The sequence below is a fragment of the Polistes dominula genome, unplaced genomic scaffold (assembly GCF_049000335.1).
Source record: "Polistes dominula isolate Pdom_NZ unplaced genomic scaffold, Pdom_raw_medaka contig_83, whole genome shotgun sequence".
Lineage (NCBI taxonomy): Eukaryota > Metazoa > Arthropoda > Insecta > Hymenoptera > Vespidae > Polistes > Polistes dominula.
The window spans coordinates 1,181,427-1,201,501 of NW_028301032.1; the positions used below are offsets into that span (position 1 = coordinate 1,181,427).

Below are 20,075 nucleotides of genomic sequence, written 5' to 3' on the forward strand. Positions count from 1 at the left end.
TGTATGTATATATCTTTCATCTTCTAAGTTGGTAGAAAATGAAATCGTTAATAATCACAGCAAACAAATAGCTTTTCTCGCGCTTGAATCTCAAGGATTACTAATTAACAGACTTCAAGATAGAAATAATAAAGAAATAAAGAGAATAAGATAGATAGATAGAGAGAGAGAGAAAGAGTAAGAGAGTAAGAGAGTTAGAGAGTAAGAGAGAAACGTTTAACAAGTTAAGTAACGGTATAACTAACGACTAGGCTAGAACATAGTTTAAACTTGTTGAAAAAGAGCCCTTTGCTGGTGCATTAGGTCTCACATTATCCTAGTGCAATCGAGTGATGATTCAAAAGGATACTTTGAGATTTACCACTTTAGAGTTGTTACTTATTCGAAGATGGTTAGTAGACGCGTGTCAGTAATGATCATCGCGTGTAAACTCATACGATATTTCTTCAGTTAGTTACTTATATCTTCTTATGTACGTGTATTATACATACATATATGTTAATCGATATTAAGTGTAGGTATATTTTAAAAGATTTATCACTTTATCATGAACTTTGACATTGTAATTTATAAATTAACACTTAATGAAATGTAATTAATATTTATATTAATTTAATTTAGTATATTTATATTATATACATATTTTTATCGATATTATATATTTTTTTAGAAGATTTATCAATTTGTTTTCTAATCTTTGACATGTAATTTATAAACACTAATATAGTTATATTAATTAATGATATATATATAATTATATAATAATAAATAATAAAATAAATATAATAATAATACATATAATTATATATTATAATTATATAATAATCTTAATATATATAAATTTCGTGTCACGTTGTTTGTCCGCAATGGACTCCTAAACTGCTGAACCGATTTTAATCAAATTTAGCACATTGTGTGTAGCTTCATCTAACTTGAAAGATAGGATAGTTTATATCTCAATTTATAATCGCAATTATTTGTTTATTAATAAAGAGTCATGATTATCTCTGTTAGTTCGATAAGATTCTAACAGATGGCGGTATAAGGTAATTCGTTGACTTAAAGACGTGTGTATCGGACTGATTGTGAACCACAGCAACGCGTGGCGGGGCACACCCCTAGTATTAAATATATTTAATCTCGTACATGTTACACACATACACAGACTTTTAATCAATATTATGGTATATTTTAAAACATTTATTACTCTGTCGTATAATTTATAATTAAACAATTATATTAATTAGTGAAATAATTAATTTAAATATATAATTATACAGTTTATATATTATTGTATATTTTAATTATTTAATTTCTTTTTTGTTTTTTTTTTGTTTATGTGACTGAGAAAATTAATTGAAGTGAAATTGATTTTTAATATAAATATATATTTCCTGTTTTATTTATAAAAAAAAATATATATATATATATATATATATAAATTCTAGTTCAGAATCTAGGAATGGTGGGAGTGTACGAGGAAAATCACTATAATTTAGATTATGAATAAATCGTCGAACCGAATTCGTTCCACTCGTTAGAGACACTTTCTCCGGTGTGTTGCGAACGTGACTTTAGGTGCACGAGACACACCATCGTTTTCTCTCTGTCTGTTTCTTTTTTTTTCTTTTTCATTTATGTATTTTTTCTTTTTTCTTTTCTCTCGTCGTAAAAGACAAATGCGATTTGTAAACGAGAACGTAAAAACCATATCGTTCGTATAACAGTCTTTTACAAGAAAAAAAAGGATTAGTATAAAAATCATATTAAATAATAAAAGAATTTTTTAAATAAAATAAAATATTGATACAATAAATTATTAGTGAAATGAAATAGCAATGAAATGATATATTATTAATATAAAATTTAAATGAAATAAAATATTAATAACATAAAATATTAATAAATAAAAATACTAATAGAATAAGACATTAATAAAATAACATATTAATAAAATATAATACCAAGGAAACAAAATATCAATGAAACAACATATCAAAGAAATAACAAATTAATAAAATAAAATACTAATAAAATAAAATACCAATCAAACAAAATATTAATAAAATAAACTATTTTAATAAAATTACATATTAATAAAATAAAATATTAATAAATTAAAATACTAATAAAATAAGATATTAATAAAATAAAATACTAATAAAATATAATATTAATAAAATAAAATATTAATAAAATAAAATACCAAGGAAACCAAATATCAATGAAACAAAATATCAAAAAAATAAAATATTAATAAAATAAAATACCAATAAAATAAAATACCAACGAAACAAAATATTAATAAAATAAAATACCAATAAAACAAAACATCAATGAAACAAAATAATAATAAAATAAAATATTAATATATATATATATATACTTAAGATAAAATTATTGATCGAATTTATTCCTAAATATTAAAAATTATTGAATAAAAAAAAAACTATAATTTTTATTCTAAAAGGGAAACGCATATCCGTTTGTGCAACATTTCAAATGATATGTGTAATATACCTGAATATTAAAAGAAAACTGGATAGGAAATTAATAATAAAAAAAAAATAATAGAAAAAAAAAGGTTTGAATAAAACTTTTACGCGTGTCGCGTTATATACACCTACTTTTATAATTAAATTCTACATTTAACCGACTTCACGGTTATCCGACGTTGTTCCGGTCCCGTTCAGATCGAAGAACCGTATTGTAACACCTTTTACCATTTGGGTCTAGTTATGAAATCAAAAATCTCTTTGCAATTAATACACCACGATTAACTTCATGCGAGAAATATTATTATAATAAAGCAAAGAAAGAAGAAGAAAAAAAATTCCCTTTTAGAAAATCATTTATTATTCAATTAACTTCCATGGAAAAGTTCTTTTTTTTTTTTTCCATTGAATTGCATGAAGAAAAAAAGAAAGAAATAAATTATTTATTTCTATATTGTATTAAATACATATTTTATAAGATTTATCTACTGTAAACATTTTTACACGCTTCTTGAGTATAATATATATATATATATATTTTTTTTATTTGTTAATAGATGTTTTAAATTGTTAAATTGTTTCCTATATTCAAACGAAAACAAAAGTCAAAATGTTATAATATTTTGATTAAAGTATTTTTATTGATTGAAATTATTTTTTCTTATTAAATTAATTAATAATATTTTAATATTATAAATAATATTAAAAATAATATTATATAAATAATATTTATAAAATATAATATAATAAAATTTTAATTTATATAATACAATAATAATAATATTAATTTATATAATAGAATAATAATATTATATTATATAATATATTAATATATTAAATAATTTATTTTTAATAATTAATTTTATATATACTATTATAATATATATAAATATATTATATATATTTATTATATATATAATATACTAATAATATTATTATGTATTATAATAATAATAATATTATATTATTATATATTATAATAATAAGAATATTATTTTATTATTTAAAATTAATATTATTATTATAATTACAATATTATAATAATAATAATATATTATTATTATAATAATATTATATATTATTATAATAATATAATATTATTGTATTATATATATTTATTACATGTAATAAAAATATATTAATAGTCGTTGCCGAATTTCTTACTAATATGATAGTATAATGTTTTTTTCCCCCCGGGATTTGAACTCGGGAACATACGAGATTACTGGATGGACATTACTACTGGATGGTGATTTGCCTCACTGAGCCATGCGAACTTGTTATATTATACTAATATAAAAATAATATATTAATACTATTATTATATATTATAATAATATATAATAATATAATATAATTATATAATAATATAAATTTAATAATATTCATTGAGAAATGTGTGATTTAAAACTATTTTTATTATTACTTTTATTTAATTAAAATAATTATCATTATATTTCTATGAAAAATAAATTTCTCATAATCTTCTAATTTAATCATCAATTTATATTTAGAAAAATTAAATAATTATTTAAAAATCATTATTCAACTATCATAAGTTCATCGTATGAGAATAAGAAGAATAAGAAATGAAATATAATCCCAGGCCATGTACATCTTCCTTTTCTTAGTTTTCTTATTTTTTTTTTTTCGTATTTTTCTTTTTGAATATATTGATGAACGGTCCATAGTTTAAAGGCCCCGTCCATCAAGATATTTACAGGGTTGAAGGGTACTCTCGTACGAAGGCCACTTAAAATATCTTCCTTTTTCTTTTCCTTTCGTGTTTTATCGACGTCCCGAGCAAATCTACGTAGCAAATCTTAAAAAAAAAAAAATAACAAATCACGTTTTTGCACGTGTACAAAAAGAAAACCTATAGAATAAGAATAAGAAGAATAAGAAGAAGATGAGAAATAAGTAATATCGAATGAAAAGAGACGATAATAGTCACCACACACACACACACACACACACACACACACACACACACACACACACATATATATATATATATACTCAAACACACACGTCTCGATCAATTCGAACGATAACGTTTAAAACGCTTGCACAAATTTCCGGTATTCTTAGAAGGTATTAGTAGGAACACGAGCTATGGCTTACAAGTTGCTTCATTATCGTGTGAAGGCATCTTTAACGATATCTATACTCCTATTACTTGTCAAAAAAAATTCAAAACAAATAGACAAATATATATGTTTTCCTAGTTCGACGAGTAAGAATTTAAACGAGAACACGGAAATGATTACAAAAATATGCTTGCTTTTTTCTTGTAATTTACAATTACTAGTCATAATCATTTCATTAATGAACAAAGAACTTAAGAAAAGAATCAATTTAGGCAATGCAAATGACAATCATCTTACTGGTAGTCTTTTATGGTAGCAAAACTTAGCGAATTGTAGGTTAGAATCTTCCAACATGCTCAATTCGAAATATTCCTGTGTTACTACGATTGTTTTATGTTAGAAACTATTGGACAATAGCTAGTGACGTCATTGTGTGATTTAAAATACATTTAAATAAATAAAATATAAATAAAATAAGAAAATATGTTTAACACGTTCCCGCCAACGCTGTAGTTCATGTTTCTCGCCACTAGGCGGCTACACTTAAAGCTTTTCGCTCTATTGGACGGGCCAATTAATTAACGAAGTTTTCGAAAATAAAGTTGTTCGTAAAATCTTTGGGTGCAAAACGCGATGAGGAATCGGACGAATGGAGAAAACCCCATAGTTAAAGTACACCGACTGTACAACAAAACCGGACATCATTAACGTCGTAAAATTGTGCCGATTAAGATGGGCAGGTCACGTGGCATGCATGGGGGTGGATCGAATGGTGCACAAAATACTGATCGGTATACCAACGGGAAAAAACCATTGGGTAAATGGGAGGACAATATTATTTGGATTGGGAACGGATTGGTCAAACTCATTTGTGGCAATGAACTTTCGAGTTTCTAATACCAATTAATAATAATAATAAACATTGGATTATTTTATGATTTCAATTGTTCTCAACTTTCAATCTCGTTTGATGAAAACATGTAATTAAATGTTATCTTAGTTATACGTAATAAATGATTAAAAAAAAATGATATGTTTGTTATGAAAATTCACGTGGTTTAATGTCTCAATTTGTTGAGGTATGAAGAATAATAAGAAGAAGAAGAAGAGAAAGAGGAAGAAAACTTGGGCCTCTCTTATTGGGTTCGTATATAAACGTTGTTCATCGTTGTTCGTGACTTTGTAATTTGTGTGTTTCGAGGTCGCAGAGAGAAGAAGAAGACCCGGTTTCGTGAAGGTGGTGGAAGATATGAAGAAGAACCTTACGTGAAGTAGAAACGCGTTGTACGACTTTGATGTTCCTCTAACCATATCGAGAAACTTGTAAAAACTTTGGTACCATCTTTAGTACAGAACTGATTATAATTTCTTACCTTATTAATTATTAATTTTATTACTCATTTTTCTTAATTAAAGATTTGTTTTTTTTTCTTTTCTGTTTTTTTTTTTTTTTTTTTTTTGGAATAACTTTGAGACAAGTATACAAATTTTGGTTCTATGATTTTTTTATACAAAATGTTTATATATATTTTTTTTATTATTTTTTAATATTAAAATTAAATATATTTCTTATTCATGATTGCTAAATGTTAATTTGATTTTATAAATATTTATTACGTAAAATAATATAAATTAATTATTTAAATATTAGTGTGCATGTAATTAAATTTTTCAAAATGGGACATCTTACACATACTTGTACAATTCTTTTTTTTTTTTCCTATCAATTTGGATCATGCAATTCAGTGACGTAAAAAATTGATCTTGCATCAACGTTATAAAATTCTTATAGTAATATATATATATATATATATATGTAAGGTTATGTGGGCGCTTTAATCGAAAGTAAAAATGATTTCTCCGAGATCATATATTATGAAATTAAATATGTATTGTCTTTTAAACTTGACGTTTAAAAAGGTTAACATGTTCGTAAAATATTTTATGATCGAAATATCAATTTTGCTATAAAAATTTCAAATAAATCAAAATCATGATCTTAGTATTGACGATTACTATTTCGAATATGAAAACTAATTCTAATCAATAAATTCAATAAATTATTTTGATTGATGATAAGATTCATAAAACTTGACTCGATTGAATTTTAAGTTAAATTTTATTTTTTTATTTATTTTTAATTAAATTATTTAATTTTTAATCAATGCAAATGTTTTTTTTTATTGATTATTGATAAGGGTTGATGAGGAAGACTGAAATTTGATTTGTTTATCAGATGCAAAATACATCTCAAAACTTGACTTAAATTCATTTCATTTATTATGGAATTTCTCTAGTAAGGTGTGTCAGTGTATCGTTTGCTATGCAACCAACAGAATGATTTTCTTTCCGTGAAAGTCTCCGTTCACGTTCCAAATCTAACCTGGTGTGAAACGAAAAGCATTTTTGAACTCGAATGAATTTAAACACAGTGTGAAAATCAATTACGTGAATTAATCGTGAAAGTAAAATACAAATGAAATCGAACACGTTTTGAGATACTTTGATAATAATTCCCTCTTACCCCAAGCCCCCATCCCCACCCCCTACCCCAAACTTTTGACTTTGAATAAAAAAAAACTTTCATTGTAAGATTTCATACGTGTGTTTTAATTCATAAGGAAAAAGTTACGAATGAAATAACAAAAAAAAATGCAAACGTTTAATCAACATTTTTAATTTCATTGAAAAAAAAATAGAATTCAATGTTATCAATGATAAAACAAATTCAATCGATGAATTTTGATATTTTATAAAATATTTTATGAAATATAAATTCAAGTTTGAATTTTTTATTTAAAGGATTAGTTGATAAAAATGACAAATTTAAATTCATCTGTTTGTATAATAATTAAATAAAAATAAAAATTAATTGTCATTATAATTAAATTAAATTAAATTCTATTCATATTATTTCAATGATAATATAAATAATATGATATAAATAAAACACTTACGTTAACCATCCGTAGCCACGATTTTGTTTCTTCAACAATTATATGTCACCACCCCTAGTCCTCCAATAGGGGAGGACCTTTATCTTCCAAATTACTCGTTAAAACTTCTAAACGATTCCTTTTTTTCACTGTATCACTGTTTTTTTTTTTAAACTATATAGAACAGAAAAAGAAAATAACAATGAAAAGATAAAGAACAAAACAAAGATGTGTAGCAAGAGGTAGGTGTGGATAAAAATAAGAGACCGAAAGGTATAGAAAACAAACAAATATTTCAAATGATTTATAAAAAAAAAAAGAAATGAAATAATCACAAAAATGTCAAATGAGAATCTCACTCACCGTAATTGAAATTCATAATAAATGTTCTTTAACGATAAAACAAATGTTATATATATAAAAAAAAAAATAAATAAATCGAATGGGGGATTAAAATTGTTGAAGAAGACGCACGTTTACGCACTCACCGATGAAGGAGTGCGAGTAGACTAAGAAGACGTGGACTAGCTGATCCAAAGCTGATCAGAACCTACCACCACCACATCCATCACCACCACCACCACCACCATCACCTCTTTTACCTTCTACTACGACTACTCTTTCAAATCCTTTACCAACACTACCACCACCACCATCACCAACATCACCTTCTTTACGTTCTGATACTACTACTACTCTTTCCAATCCTTTACCAACACTAACACTACCACTACCATCAAGAAGACTTCTCTTCTTTTCCTTCTTTCTCTTATCATCGTTGTAAAACTCGAGCCACAACTTTCCTACTCTGTTTGCCTCTCTTCCATGCTACTGCAGTTTGAATCCTCTCTCTTTTTCTCATCCCCTCTCCAACTTTATAAACACCTTGCTTGCTGACTTGCTTACTTGCTTGCTTGCTTGCTTGCTTGCTTGCTTGCTTGCTTGCTTGCTTACTCCAATCATAATAGTTAGGCTAGTGTTCACTATTACTTGCATTCACATGCACATGATTTTTCTATCGTGTTAAAGGGACACCCACCTACTCGTTTTAAATCACCCTGTGTAATTGAATTATTAGTTTTGTTTATTTATATGTTTCCATAATTATAAAAGTGGTTTAAATCGTGTTTTGAGATATTTTAAATAATTTATATTTAAATATTCTAAATCAATTTTATGTAACATTGAAATAATAAATATTACCTCTAATTAAATTCATTTTTGACAATGTTGGTCAAATTTACATTGAATTTATTTAGTTTAAAATAATGTGCAGTGTGAAATAACTGATATAATCTTTTTTTCTTCAATTTTGACTTATAATTAGACCATTTTTATAATTATGGGAACATATATTTTGATTAGTTACTACGTAAATCATTTTATATAGTTTTTTTTTGATTAGTTACTACGTAAGTCATTTTATATAGTTTTTCTTTTGATTAGTTACTACGTAAGTCATTTTACATAGTTTTGTTTCTTATTTTTTTTTTTAATGTGATTTTAAATGATTCAAATACTGATTGATAATCTTTGATGATATTATTTGTATGCAAGTTATTTTTTAAATTGAGTCATTGGTATTTCGTAATCGGAAAATGATGAGGAACTTTGTACCTAGTAAGAATTTATAATCATAACTGGTGATTATTAACGTGGTGAACATGCAAGGCCAAGGTTTAGTGTTGATCGGAAGAAGAATGACTGTTAAATAATATGTGAAAAAAAATAACACGTGATTCAGGAAACAATAGATGCAAACATTTGTCATTTTGATTAATTACTGTAGACGTTTTCATTTCTTTAATATCAATGCCAAATTCTAGGGAAATTTTATAATTTGTCGAAGTGTAAATGAATGATGGGGTTTAAAGGGGGTGTTATAATATTTGTATAGGTTAGAAATGATGGTGAAATTATTTTTAAATCATTTTATATTCGTAGCAATGTTTTTTTATGGATAAAAGTATTTTTATAATTTAATTTGTTTAAAAAGTTTATTCGTGGGACATCGATCTGAAATCCATTGGCTGATTTTTTAAAGAACAAGTTATAGAACATGCTAAAATATTATTCACAAATTAAAATTATAAAAAACATACTAATTAATAATATAATTTTTTAAAGTACCAACTATTGCCCACTGTTAGTCTCTGTGTTGACTAAAATGAATTTTTTTATCGACAGTTGCTGATAAGGTAGAAATTGATATTTTATTCCCTAATTTATCAACCATGTAAAAAATTTACATGTGGCAACCCTGCTTGATTAAACTTGACACTGCCTTACCATACATGTAGTTGCTGTGCTGGATGATAGACGAATGAAAACAAGGGCCGACTCGTAGCTGGTAGTTCGTATAATTCTCACTGATGGCGTCTTGGTCGTATCAATTGAAATGCACCTGGCGACGAAACTTGGTACTAGTCAAACAGAACAGACTTATTATTGTCTTTAGATGGTGTCAGAGCTAACAAGTGTTGGTAAGAAATTTATTTTAGTTAAAGCTATGATCACTAGATGGCGTTAGTAGGTACTTTACGGGATTACGGTAGAATTCTATCAAAGAAAGGTAAAATATTATGAATGAATGTGTACAATGCTATCAAAGAATCCAAAATCTACGTAATTGACAACATTTGTTAATAACATTACCTAATAATTAATTTAATTAACAACTAAACATTAATTTACTCATCGATAAAAAAAACTGTAAAACCTACACGACAGTAAAATAACTTTATAACCTACTACTGTATAAATTTTAAGATTGTAAAATATTTTGTTAACGTTTTTCGATACACCCGGTATAACTTTCATCAATATGATTTGTGTTATTGTAGATACATGAAATATAAAGTATCTATTCATGCATAAAAGATAAAAACGAGATGAATTTAACAAGAAAAAAACGAACGAAGAATAACTTTTGTAGTTTGTGGTCTACGTGGTATTTTTGGGGTCCCAAACTGGGACTAACCGCGGTTTATCATCTCAGATTTCTATCTGGCCCACGCAACTCTTTCTCACGTAATATTATATTTCTTGAATATTTTTGCGAGTAAGAGTTTTTGAATACATTTTTTGTTTTTTTTTCCCCCACGAAAAAAAAGAAAGCAAATTAAAAATGAACCCCATAATTAAAGGGTTGCGTCAGTCATCTGGTACATTGGGTTGAAAAAAATCGAATTTTTGTTGTTTTCTTTTGTAGAAAAATTGTTTAAAATATTTTAGGTAAAATGATTTTTTAATATTAAAATTTGTAATCAAATTTTTGGTTATACAGTTTTTATTGTATTATTATTATTATTATTATTATTATTATTATTATTATTATTTATTATTATTAATATTATATAATTATTATAAATACTGTTTAACTCAAATGAATTTTTTAATATATCTAATCATCTTTTTTTCTTGTATTTTTATTTTTTTATTTTTATTAAACACATAACACGAATCGAGCATTCAAAAAAATGTGTAAATAATGTACCATACATTATGAAAATGAACAAGGAAGGTCTCTCATCGATATCAACGATTTTCACGATTTCTTACTACCCAACACCTATTCCAGGTGTGTTCGTCACCCTCATCAAAAATATGACCACAGGAATCTCACGGATACTACTGAAAAAGGTTTGAACTTTGATTGCTGCTGTTGCTGTTGTTGCTGCTATGAGAGGATCCTCTCGTTACCACGTTTCCCATTCAAGATGACGTATATAAAAAATAAAAAACATACAAAAAAATCTGTTATCGTACTCTAACGGTGTGCCGATAAGAGCGAATGTGTTTACAGTTCTCACGCCCGCCATTACTTATCGCTATAATCGTCTATGGGACAACCCCAAGGATTGCTAGAGGACCACCATCGCTTATTTTTTATCTTTCTTTCATCCTTACAGTGGTTCTCTTTTTTTTATCCATACATTAACAATATTTTATAATTTATTTGTATCATCAAAAATCAATTAACCTCAAATCAGATGTTTTCAATCATTCTCAAAATTTATAATTAAAAATCATTTACAATTAAGTTCAATTTGTAAAAAAAAGAATATTAAAATGAATTTAGGACACTTTTAAAATAATATTAAACAAAATTGAATTATTATAAATAATTTATTCATATTTTAAAAGAACAATTAACCTATTAAAGACCATTTGAACACCGTATGTGCAATTACACTTTATCAATGATTTTGAGTAAAGTATTCATCGAAATAGGACTATATTTTGGTATAAATAGTATCTTTAAAATATACAGAAACAAAATTTGATCATTGTCATACTGGAAACATAATAAAAAAAAAGAAGAAATGGCTCCTAAAATACCGTGTTCGAAAAAAGTTGTATAACCTATAACACCGTGTGTGCAATCACACTTTATCAGTGATTTTGAGTAAAGTATTCTTTGAAATGAGATTATGTTTTAGTATAAATAATATCTTTAAAGTATACAGGAATAAAATTGGGACATTGTACAATTGACAACATAATAAAAAAAAAAGAAATGGCTCCTTGAACAGTGCTCGAAATAATCATAGTCTCGAATAGGTTAGATCTATAATTTCAAATGAATTAATTAATATGATTAATTTAAAAGATAAAATTATGAAAAATAAAAATTCTAAGAAGTAGATAATATCACTGTAAAAAAGGTGTCAGCCTGGCGATGGTGGTAGAGGGGGGAGAATTAACCTTGAAAGAAGTGGTGAGTACCGGTTGGCACGAAACGATTCATCCAAGTAAAAGGAAGAAGGGAATTACGATTGTAAGACTTAATTAGGGCCCGACCAAGAGGCCCCCGGTCCCAGGGTGCCCACACGAGATACGTCGTTACGACAAAATCATTTGTGGCCTTCTCTTTCTCTCTCATGGGTTTACTCGAGCGCATCCGATTGGTCTCGACGCGACGATTTAATTACCCCACCGTTGTTGTTGTCTTTCTCTTTCGTTTTCTTTTTCTTTTTGCACAGTGTTGTTCCTTTCTCTGCTTCTAGACACCGCTGTTCACTCTCTCGATAATTAATCGACCGCTTAATTGATTAATCGATTAATGGCAAGGGCACGATCGGTTGTTCTCAGTGTACTTATTATACTTATGCTATACTAACAGATAAATCGTCTTGGTACTTTACTCTTTGATCATTCATTTTATTTTTATTTTATTTTTTTTAAATTATTCACGAGTAGATAAGAACAAGTATTCAACGTGGACAAGTTGAATTTTTTAATATTAATTTTCTATGGTTATTTATTAACTAATTTAATAAATTTTATTATTCTATGTATATTAGATTTTTTAAGATACTTTTAGGTTATAATCTTGTATAAGTTTTTGTGTATTTTGTTAACTTTGTTTCAATTATTTTATTATTTTTTTTATGCAAAATATTTTTATTTTAATAATATAATTTGTATTTTTGTATTTTATTCAGTTGAATTAATTTAATTTGTAATTTTAAGCTATATATGTATAGTAACATATTGTGTTGTTTGGAAAGTTCGTGAAGATTGTCGGTAGATGGCTAAAGTTGTTTTGCTATAAAAAACCTGAAAAGTTCTGGAAGGAAGACATTTTGAAGTTAGCTTTAAAGATGGTGAAACGGTTGTGTTTTAATAATATAATTTATATTTTTGTATTTTATTTCATTAAATTAATTTAATTTGTAATTGTTATCCGGGAAGTTCGTGAAGATTGTCGATAGATTGCATAAAGTTGTTTTGCTATAAAAAACCTGAAAAGTTTTAGAAGGACGACATCTTGAAGTTAGCCTTAAAGATGGTGAAAGGGTTGTGTTTTAATAATATAATTTATACTTTTTTATTTTATTTCATTAAATTAATTTAATGTGTAATTTTAACCTACATATCTAGTAATTGGTTATCTGGAAAGTTCGTGAAGATTGTCGGTAGATGGCATAAAGTTGTTTTGCTATAAAAAACCTGAAAAGTTCTGGATGGAAGATATTTTGAAGTTAACCTTAAAGATGATGAAATGTTTGTAAAACAAAATGGCACTTATATAAACATAATTTAATAAAATCATACTTAAATTCGTTGCATTTCAATTAAAATCAGCACGAACTTTTCGGACAATCCACAATACTGGTAAATTTAAATTAGATTGTAATTATTTCATTGTTATCTTCTATTTGAATTAGATGACTATTGTCTAGTTCTAGTTTGCCGTCCGATACACGCGTTACTACTGGACAAATTTTCTCGATGTTTCGAATGAGTCGATCTGAAAGTTTGATTACAGGAAACCCTTTCCCTTGTCCGCAGACAATGTTACTAGTTAAATAGTTACTTACAAGTTTACACCGCAATGGTAAAGCAACGATGGAGGTTCGTTACATCTATCCGTGGGACTGGAAGGAAAACTAATTTCTCCAATGTAATTTTACATTTCGAGTGAAAAGACAATTTCCGAATGATTTCGAAAGTTGATACTATTGTGTAACACGATTTATTCAAAATATGATTTATTTCAACTTTATTTGTTTTGAAAACGAGTAGTGAAAATTTACAATAAATGAAATTATTATTTTATTACATTAAGCATCATTATTTTTATCAGAAATTATTTATCCTAGGGAATAATACTACAGAAACATTTACTATAAAATGTCATAGGGATATTTTTAACGTAAACATTGTGGGTTTTATGAAACACAGGGAACCATGTAACAGTCTGAAACTTTTCTTATTTTTTTGATTTTGTCACAAATATAACGTATACTTCAAAATCTCACTGGATGTTAGATCGCAATTAAAACTTCAACACCTTTAGTTGGTGACAAAAAAAAATCAGTTTATTTGTCGTTGGTTGGTTGGGTTCTGGTTAGCGAGTACAACGTAATTCCCTAGGGAGAAACGAGAAGTTGTTCGTAGGGAGTAACGAGTTTGAGGTCCGATAGGAGAATAACGTATTATACATATATATAGATGAATACATGTAACAAACATACAAAACTAATCTCATTTCCAATGAAATTCCAGATAGGGGAAACAACCAGATAAAGGATTTTCGTCACGTTTGGAACGAGTAGAAATTATAGTTCGTTTCAATATTGATTTGATAGATTTTTTTGTTTGTAGCAATTATAAAAATTTGTTGCTTATTTTATTACTAAAAAAATAAAATAAGATAAGATAAAATGAAATAAATATATGAACTAAGAGAAAACAGAACAAAAAAAGAAAAATAAAATGAAATAAAATGAAATGAAATGAAATGAAATGAAATGAAATAAAAATAAAATAAAATAAAATAAAAAAAAATAAAATTAAAAAAAAATATAATCAAATAAAATAAAATTCAAAAAAAAATCACATAATAATAAAATAAAATTAAAATAAAATCAAATATTAATAAAATAAAATTAAAATAAAATAGAATTAAATATTAATAAAATAAAATAAAATCAAATCAAATAAAACAAAAAATCAAATCAAAAAATAAAATAAATTTAAATAAATATAAAAATTAAAATAAAATAGGAAACAATTGATAAAATAAAAAAAAGCAAGGTGTCGCTATCTTAAGGAAAGTTTATAAATGAATAAATTGATGTGTCGCGGAAACGTTATTTCTGTGGATTATTAAATCACGTCCGACCGGAAATCCTTCTTACAAATTTTGTTTCTTGGAATTGGGTATCTCGCAGGAAACTGTCCACGGGTTCACGAGTAAAATGTATTTTCGTTAGTTTCTCTCTCTTTCTGACTCTGTCTCTTTGCATACTCAACGACGACGATGACAGAACGTAAATGTGTTTGTATGTGTGTAAACGTCACAGTTGTTTTTTAGGGAGGTCACTGTGGCTTGTCGCAATAAATCCCGGGTTTCGTCAGTCGAGAGGTCAACGTTACCTTTGATCTAGATGAACCTATCTAAGTACCAGATAACTCTCACGTCTGACTAAAGTTTCCAGTTTCACGAATTCCTAGATCACTTTTTATTCCATTTCATTTGATGATTACTACCTTTTTTTTTTACCACACAGATAGAGTTTAGTATTAAACAAATTTTTCTGAACAAAATCTTCAACAAATACAAAACAATTTTCTAATAAGAATGACAATGTGAACACACATAAGAGAATTTCAAGTACGAATGTAAGTGTATTTAAAAAAAAGGGGTTCTTGTTTGGGTCCCTTAAACTCCGCCCAATTTGGATCATCCCAAACTTTGCCAAAGGACTTGACAAGTTTCGTTGTTGTGCGTTAGACTTGGACGATAACTCGACTCGTAATCAGCGTTCGATCAGATCTCGTAAAAATATAATTTAACGAAGCAAGTAAGAACAAAATGCCAGAGAAAAATAAAACAAGAAAAAATAGGGAGCAGGTTTTTTTTATGGTGTTCGATGGGTGTAGGAATGAGAAAGAAGATAAGGAATGGAACCGGGAGAGTTTGAACGTTGCTTGCGATGGATGCGCGGAATTTATTACGACAGTTTAAGAATATAGGTAATTATTTACGTTTATTGTTCGATCCTGATGTTTATGGTTTATGTAAATTATATTCTGTAATGGGATGCCTAACAATGCACCATACTTCACTCTTTCTTTCTCTCTCATTCATATACTCTTTCTCTTTCTTTATTCACTTTCTAAATACTCTAGGGTTGTTGTGTGATCAGAATGAAGAGGCACATAACTACATCGATCAAGAATATAACCAACAAAGCTATGTTATAAACTAACTTGATTCACCGTTTACCACTCAATAAACTCCAATAAATGATCTTATAAGCAATTTTGAATTTACTATACCATTAAATATTATCTAATCAAAAATTCATTCTATTTTTATAATATAAGTTCGTAAATTTATTTGGTGTTGTTTCAAATAATACAATTTTTATGAATAAAATTAACAACAGCAACTAATTGAAAGAAATAACAAATAATAGAAACAAATTTTAAAATAATTTTATATAAATATTTCAAAGAGAGAAACAACAAGGGATCTAAAAAGTGGGGAGGAAAATAGTTAGGTTAGGTTTGATAATGTTGACCATGATTGTTGATAGTCGGCAGAAACAGGGGTTTGGGTTTAAGCTTTTAACGTCGTCTTTGCAAATTGGAACATAAAATCATGGTTATAACGTTTGGTACGTTGATTGTTCGTTAGCAACCACCTAGCTGCCTACGCAGGCAGCTTTGCGGCACCTGTACCTTTCTCTGTTACCTGTACTTCGGCGAGTAAAGCAAAGCAAGTCCACGAATGTTGGTTGGCGATGCATATAAAGGGACCCTCCGTTCCAATATTTCATCGAAAGGTATGCGGCAGAGAGAAATATTCACGAGAGTTACCTACAAGAGAACCACCAATCGATTTCTCAACTCGAGAAATGAAACTACTCATCCTTTTGGTTCCACCATTTTCTTTTCGTAATTTTGACTCGTCGCATTCCGATCGTTCGTTATCTTCCAATGCTGATAAATAAATAGGCTGATCAGTATAACCACATAGTAAGATGGTGAACTTTGATTATGGTTATGAACTCTACTATGTTTTATGGTTTTTACAAAGCACACTAGTTGTGTTTTACTTGTAACTCTACGTATACGGTTAACGTTTATAAATTCTAGATCAAAGATAATATTTTTCGATTTGAAATCCTATAGATTATTATTTGCATAGATGATAGTAATAGTAATGGTGGTGATAAGTATAATAAAACTAACATTTTGAATCCTAAAAACATTACTTTAAACGTTTAACCAGTTAACTGTGATTGATGAGTATATTCGTCATAGTTTGATACTGGCGACATCTTAAATGAGGGCGCCACAGTTAACTGGTTAATAAAATTCTGATATTATCAATGGTACAAATGAAAATAAAATAAAATACAGAATAAGAAGAAGAAGAAGATGATGAAGAAGAATGATAAGAGGACTTAGTAGAACGTTTACGTTTGTTAGAAAGGGTTCCTCTTAACTTGGGGAGGGTAATTACGTGAAATAGATTTGGTATCTTTTTCCCGATGTCTTTTGGTTTCTAACCGAAGAGAGACTCCGATCATCGGAGTCTTTTACTTTTACCTTTAACAAATGTCCATTACTCGTTTCTCCTCGTTGTCGTTGTCCTTGTCGTTGTCGTCGTGATTGCTTCTTGCATACTCAGCTGACGTGTATACTTGGGGGCGTCTCACAAGAGAAAACGGGAGAGGAGGGGAGATAGAAGGGGTTATGGGTACTCGCGAATAAAGAAAGAAGAAAGATAGAAAGGTAGAATGGGGATGTGTGGCCTTTCTGAGGCACACACAGAGCCCCCGCCGAGTTACTAATTGCAATCATGGTCAACAATCTTCTACAGAGGCAAAAGAGAGTCCCCTCAGTGTACTTGTGTATCAACCAATGAAACCCTACGGTTGGAAAGTACCTTATACTTATTGCCGACCAGGTAGATGTTGCGTTAAACCTGTGTTCATTTAAGATTTCTATTTATCTTTATTTTCTTCTTCGATTGTTTTCTTTTTGTTTCATTTCTTTTTGAGAAAATACGAGAATATTATATGTATATGTATTAATTAGGGTTAAACAAAAGTTCGTGCATTTTTATTTTTAATTAATATTTGCGTGGGAAAATTCATTTATGCAGTTTCAACAGTTATTAGGTGTTTGCTTCCGAGATTTTCCTACAGATGGCTTATAGAAAAAAATGGTGGAAACAAAGTCTTATACCTAAAAAGTTTCGAAACAAATTACCATATGCAACCATACACTGTTTTTTATATAAATGGGTGGTAAAATTATATTAATCAATAACGTAATATAAATATAATTCTAGTTAGTATTGGATTCGCGATAAATTTTCTATGGACACATCACGAGTTAGTTTAAGCTCAAATATACGACCACTACTATAACCTTCTCAGATCGATCTACGATGTAACATTACGTGACAGGATTTATCTAAGAGTAGCATTGCAAGATCGATGGAGATGGAAAAAGAGTTATCAAAGGAATGGGGAGTTAACTTTGAAGAATTTAATAGTACTAGAAATCGTTTAGCTTATACACTTTGGGTGACGAACGTACCAACGAAAGAAAATAAAAAATGAAAGGAAAGGAAATGAAAGGAAAGAACGACAGAGAGTTCGGGCCCCAGATCGGTTGATAATTCCTATGGGCTAATGGGAATTCGCGATGGTTACTAATTGGGTAGATCGTTGCTCGTCGATACTATTGCTTCTTTCAAGAACAAATAGAAAAGAGGAAGAAGTAGTAGTAGTAACTGTAATGGTAAACTAAAACCATGGAGAGTAAGGAAGCAAGCAAGCAAGCAAGAAAGCAAGAAGAAGAAAAGGGAACCAATGGAATCTCTCTATCGGCAAAGCTGACATCGGCTTTTGTAAAACGCGGTCTTTGGAAAAACGTGCTGACTGTCCAGAGGAACGGCGGCCTCTTCTTTTGTGAGACTCTCAGTTGCAAAGAACGCCCTTTTTCGGTTCCCTTTTGCTATTCCGCCAATTTGACCCAACTACTACAACACGACGTTTCCCTTAAATTCCATTCGAATCTTTTTATTTATATCTCTTTATTTTTGCAAATTGTTTTTGTTCATCCTCAAGATCACACACACACACACATATATATATATTTTATTTGTATGTTGTTCATTTTCTCCCACGCGTATAACTTTCTTCGTTTTCATAAGATTTATTCGGTTTTTTGTATGTGACTCGTTCAAAAGTGCTCATGAATCTTAAACCTCCTAGTTTCTAGAAGTGTCTTTCGCCAGGTAAAATAAATTCCGGATATGCTACATACATATAATACGTCTTTCTATATATATATTTGTTTTTTTTTTGAGGTACCACGAAGGGACAACAACGTTGAACGCTGCGAGGAGGGTAGCAAGGCACCTTCTTTTTCTTTAAAGCTCGTGGAAGGTATATAAGATTATACCGTAAAGGCGTCGAGCGATAACGGCCTAACCGATACCAATCTAGCATGACGCATGGGTGTCGCCCTTAAGAATTATGTTACCTCCAAGTATTTATTTCCAACGCGTATGTTCATGGCAGTTGTAACGTTTGGATTCTTGTGTGTATTCTTACCAAACCTTAGGAATATCTTTTTAAGTTAATTTTGTTTGTTTGTTCTGTTCCCCATAGACAATTTATCCTAATGTAAAAAATAGATTTTTATGAGGTTGGCAACTAAGTCATTGGTGATTTTAAAAAGCCATCTATCGACAAAATCTGCAAACATTTACTCGCATCTGGATCATTACAAATCCTAACCTAATATGTTACTTCAAGATGAATATATTATTTCAACATGATTGTTTATGAGTTGTACAGTCTCAATAACAACAACTCAAAAAAAAAGGTTTGCAAAAGAATTATAGAACGGTTAGGTTAGGAATGATTTTTCGTAGGAAGAAAATGTATTGAAAGGATCGGTCAAGTTGTCCTCGTGTTAGCAAAGAACGTCCTTGCGGGTCTTGGCGAACGGCCTCGAGAGACCTCTCCCTTATTTCCGGAGTGTACTACTACGTGGCGATGTGTGCCAGACAC

At 28.4% G+C, this 20,075-nt stretch overlaps 1 protein-coding gene across 2 annotated transcripts in view; it reads right to left on the reverse strand.

The window, feature by feature from the left end:
• The window catches only part of CalpC (calpain C), a 30,541-nt gene extending 22,502 nt beyond the window's left edge, over window positions 1–8,039 (reverse strand). The window contains exons 1-2 of one of the 2 annotated variants that reach the window (XM_015326574.2): window positions 7,885–8,039; window positions 7,543–7,695 (exon numbers count right to left, since the gene is read on the reverse strand). In XM_015326574.2, the coding sequence (XP_015182060.1) occupies window positions 7,543–7,551 (9 nt within the window). In that variant the 5' untranslated portion in view covers window positions 7,552–7,695; window positions 7,885–8,039. Of the gene's footprint in view, window positions 1–7,542 lie in introns of both variants that reach the window. The other variant, XM_089174444.1, reaches the window with a different exon arrangement.
• Window positions 8,040–20,075: the final 12,036 nt, after the last annotated feature.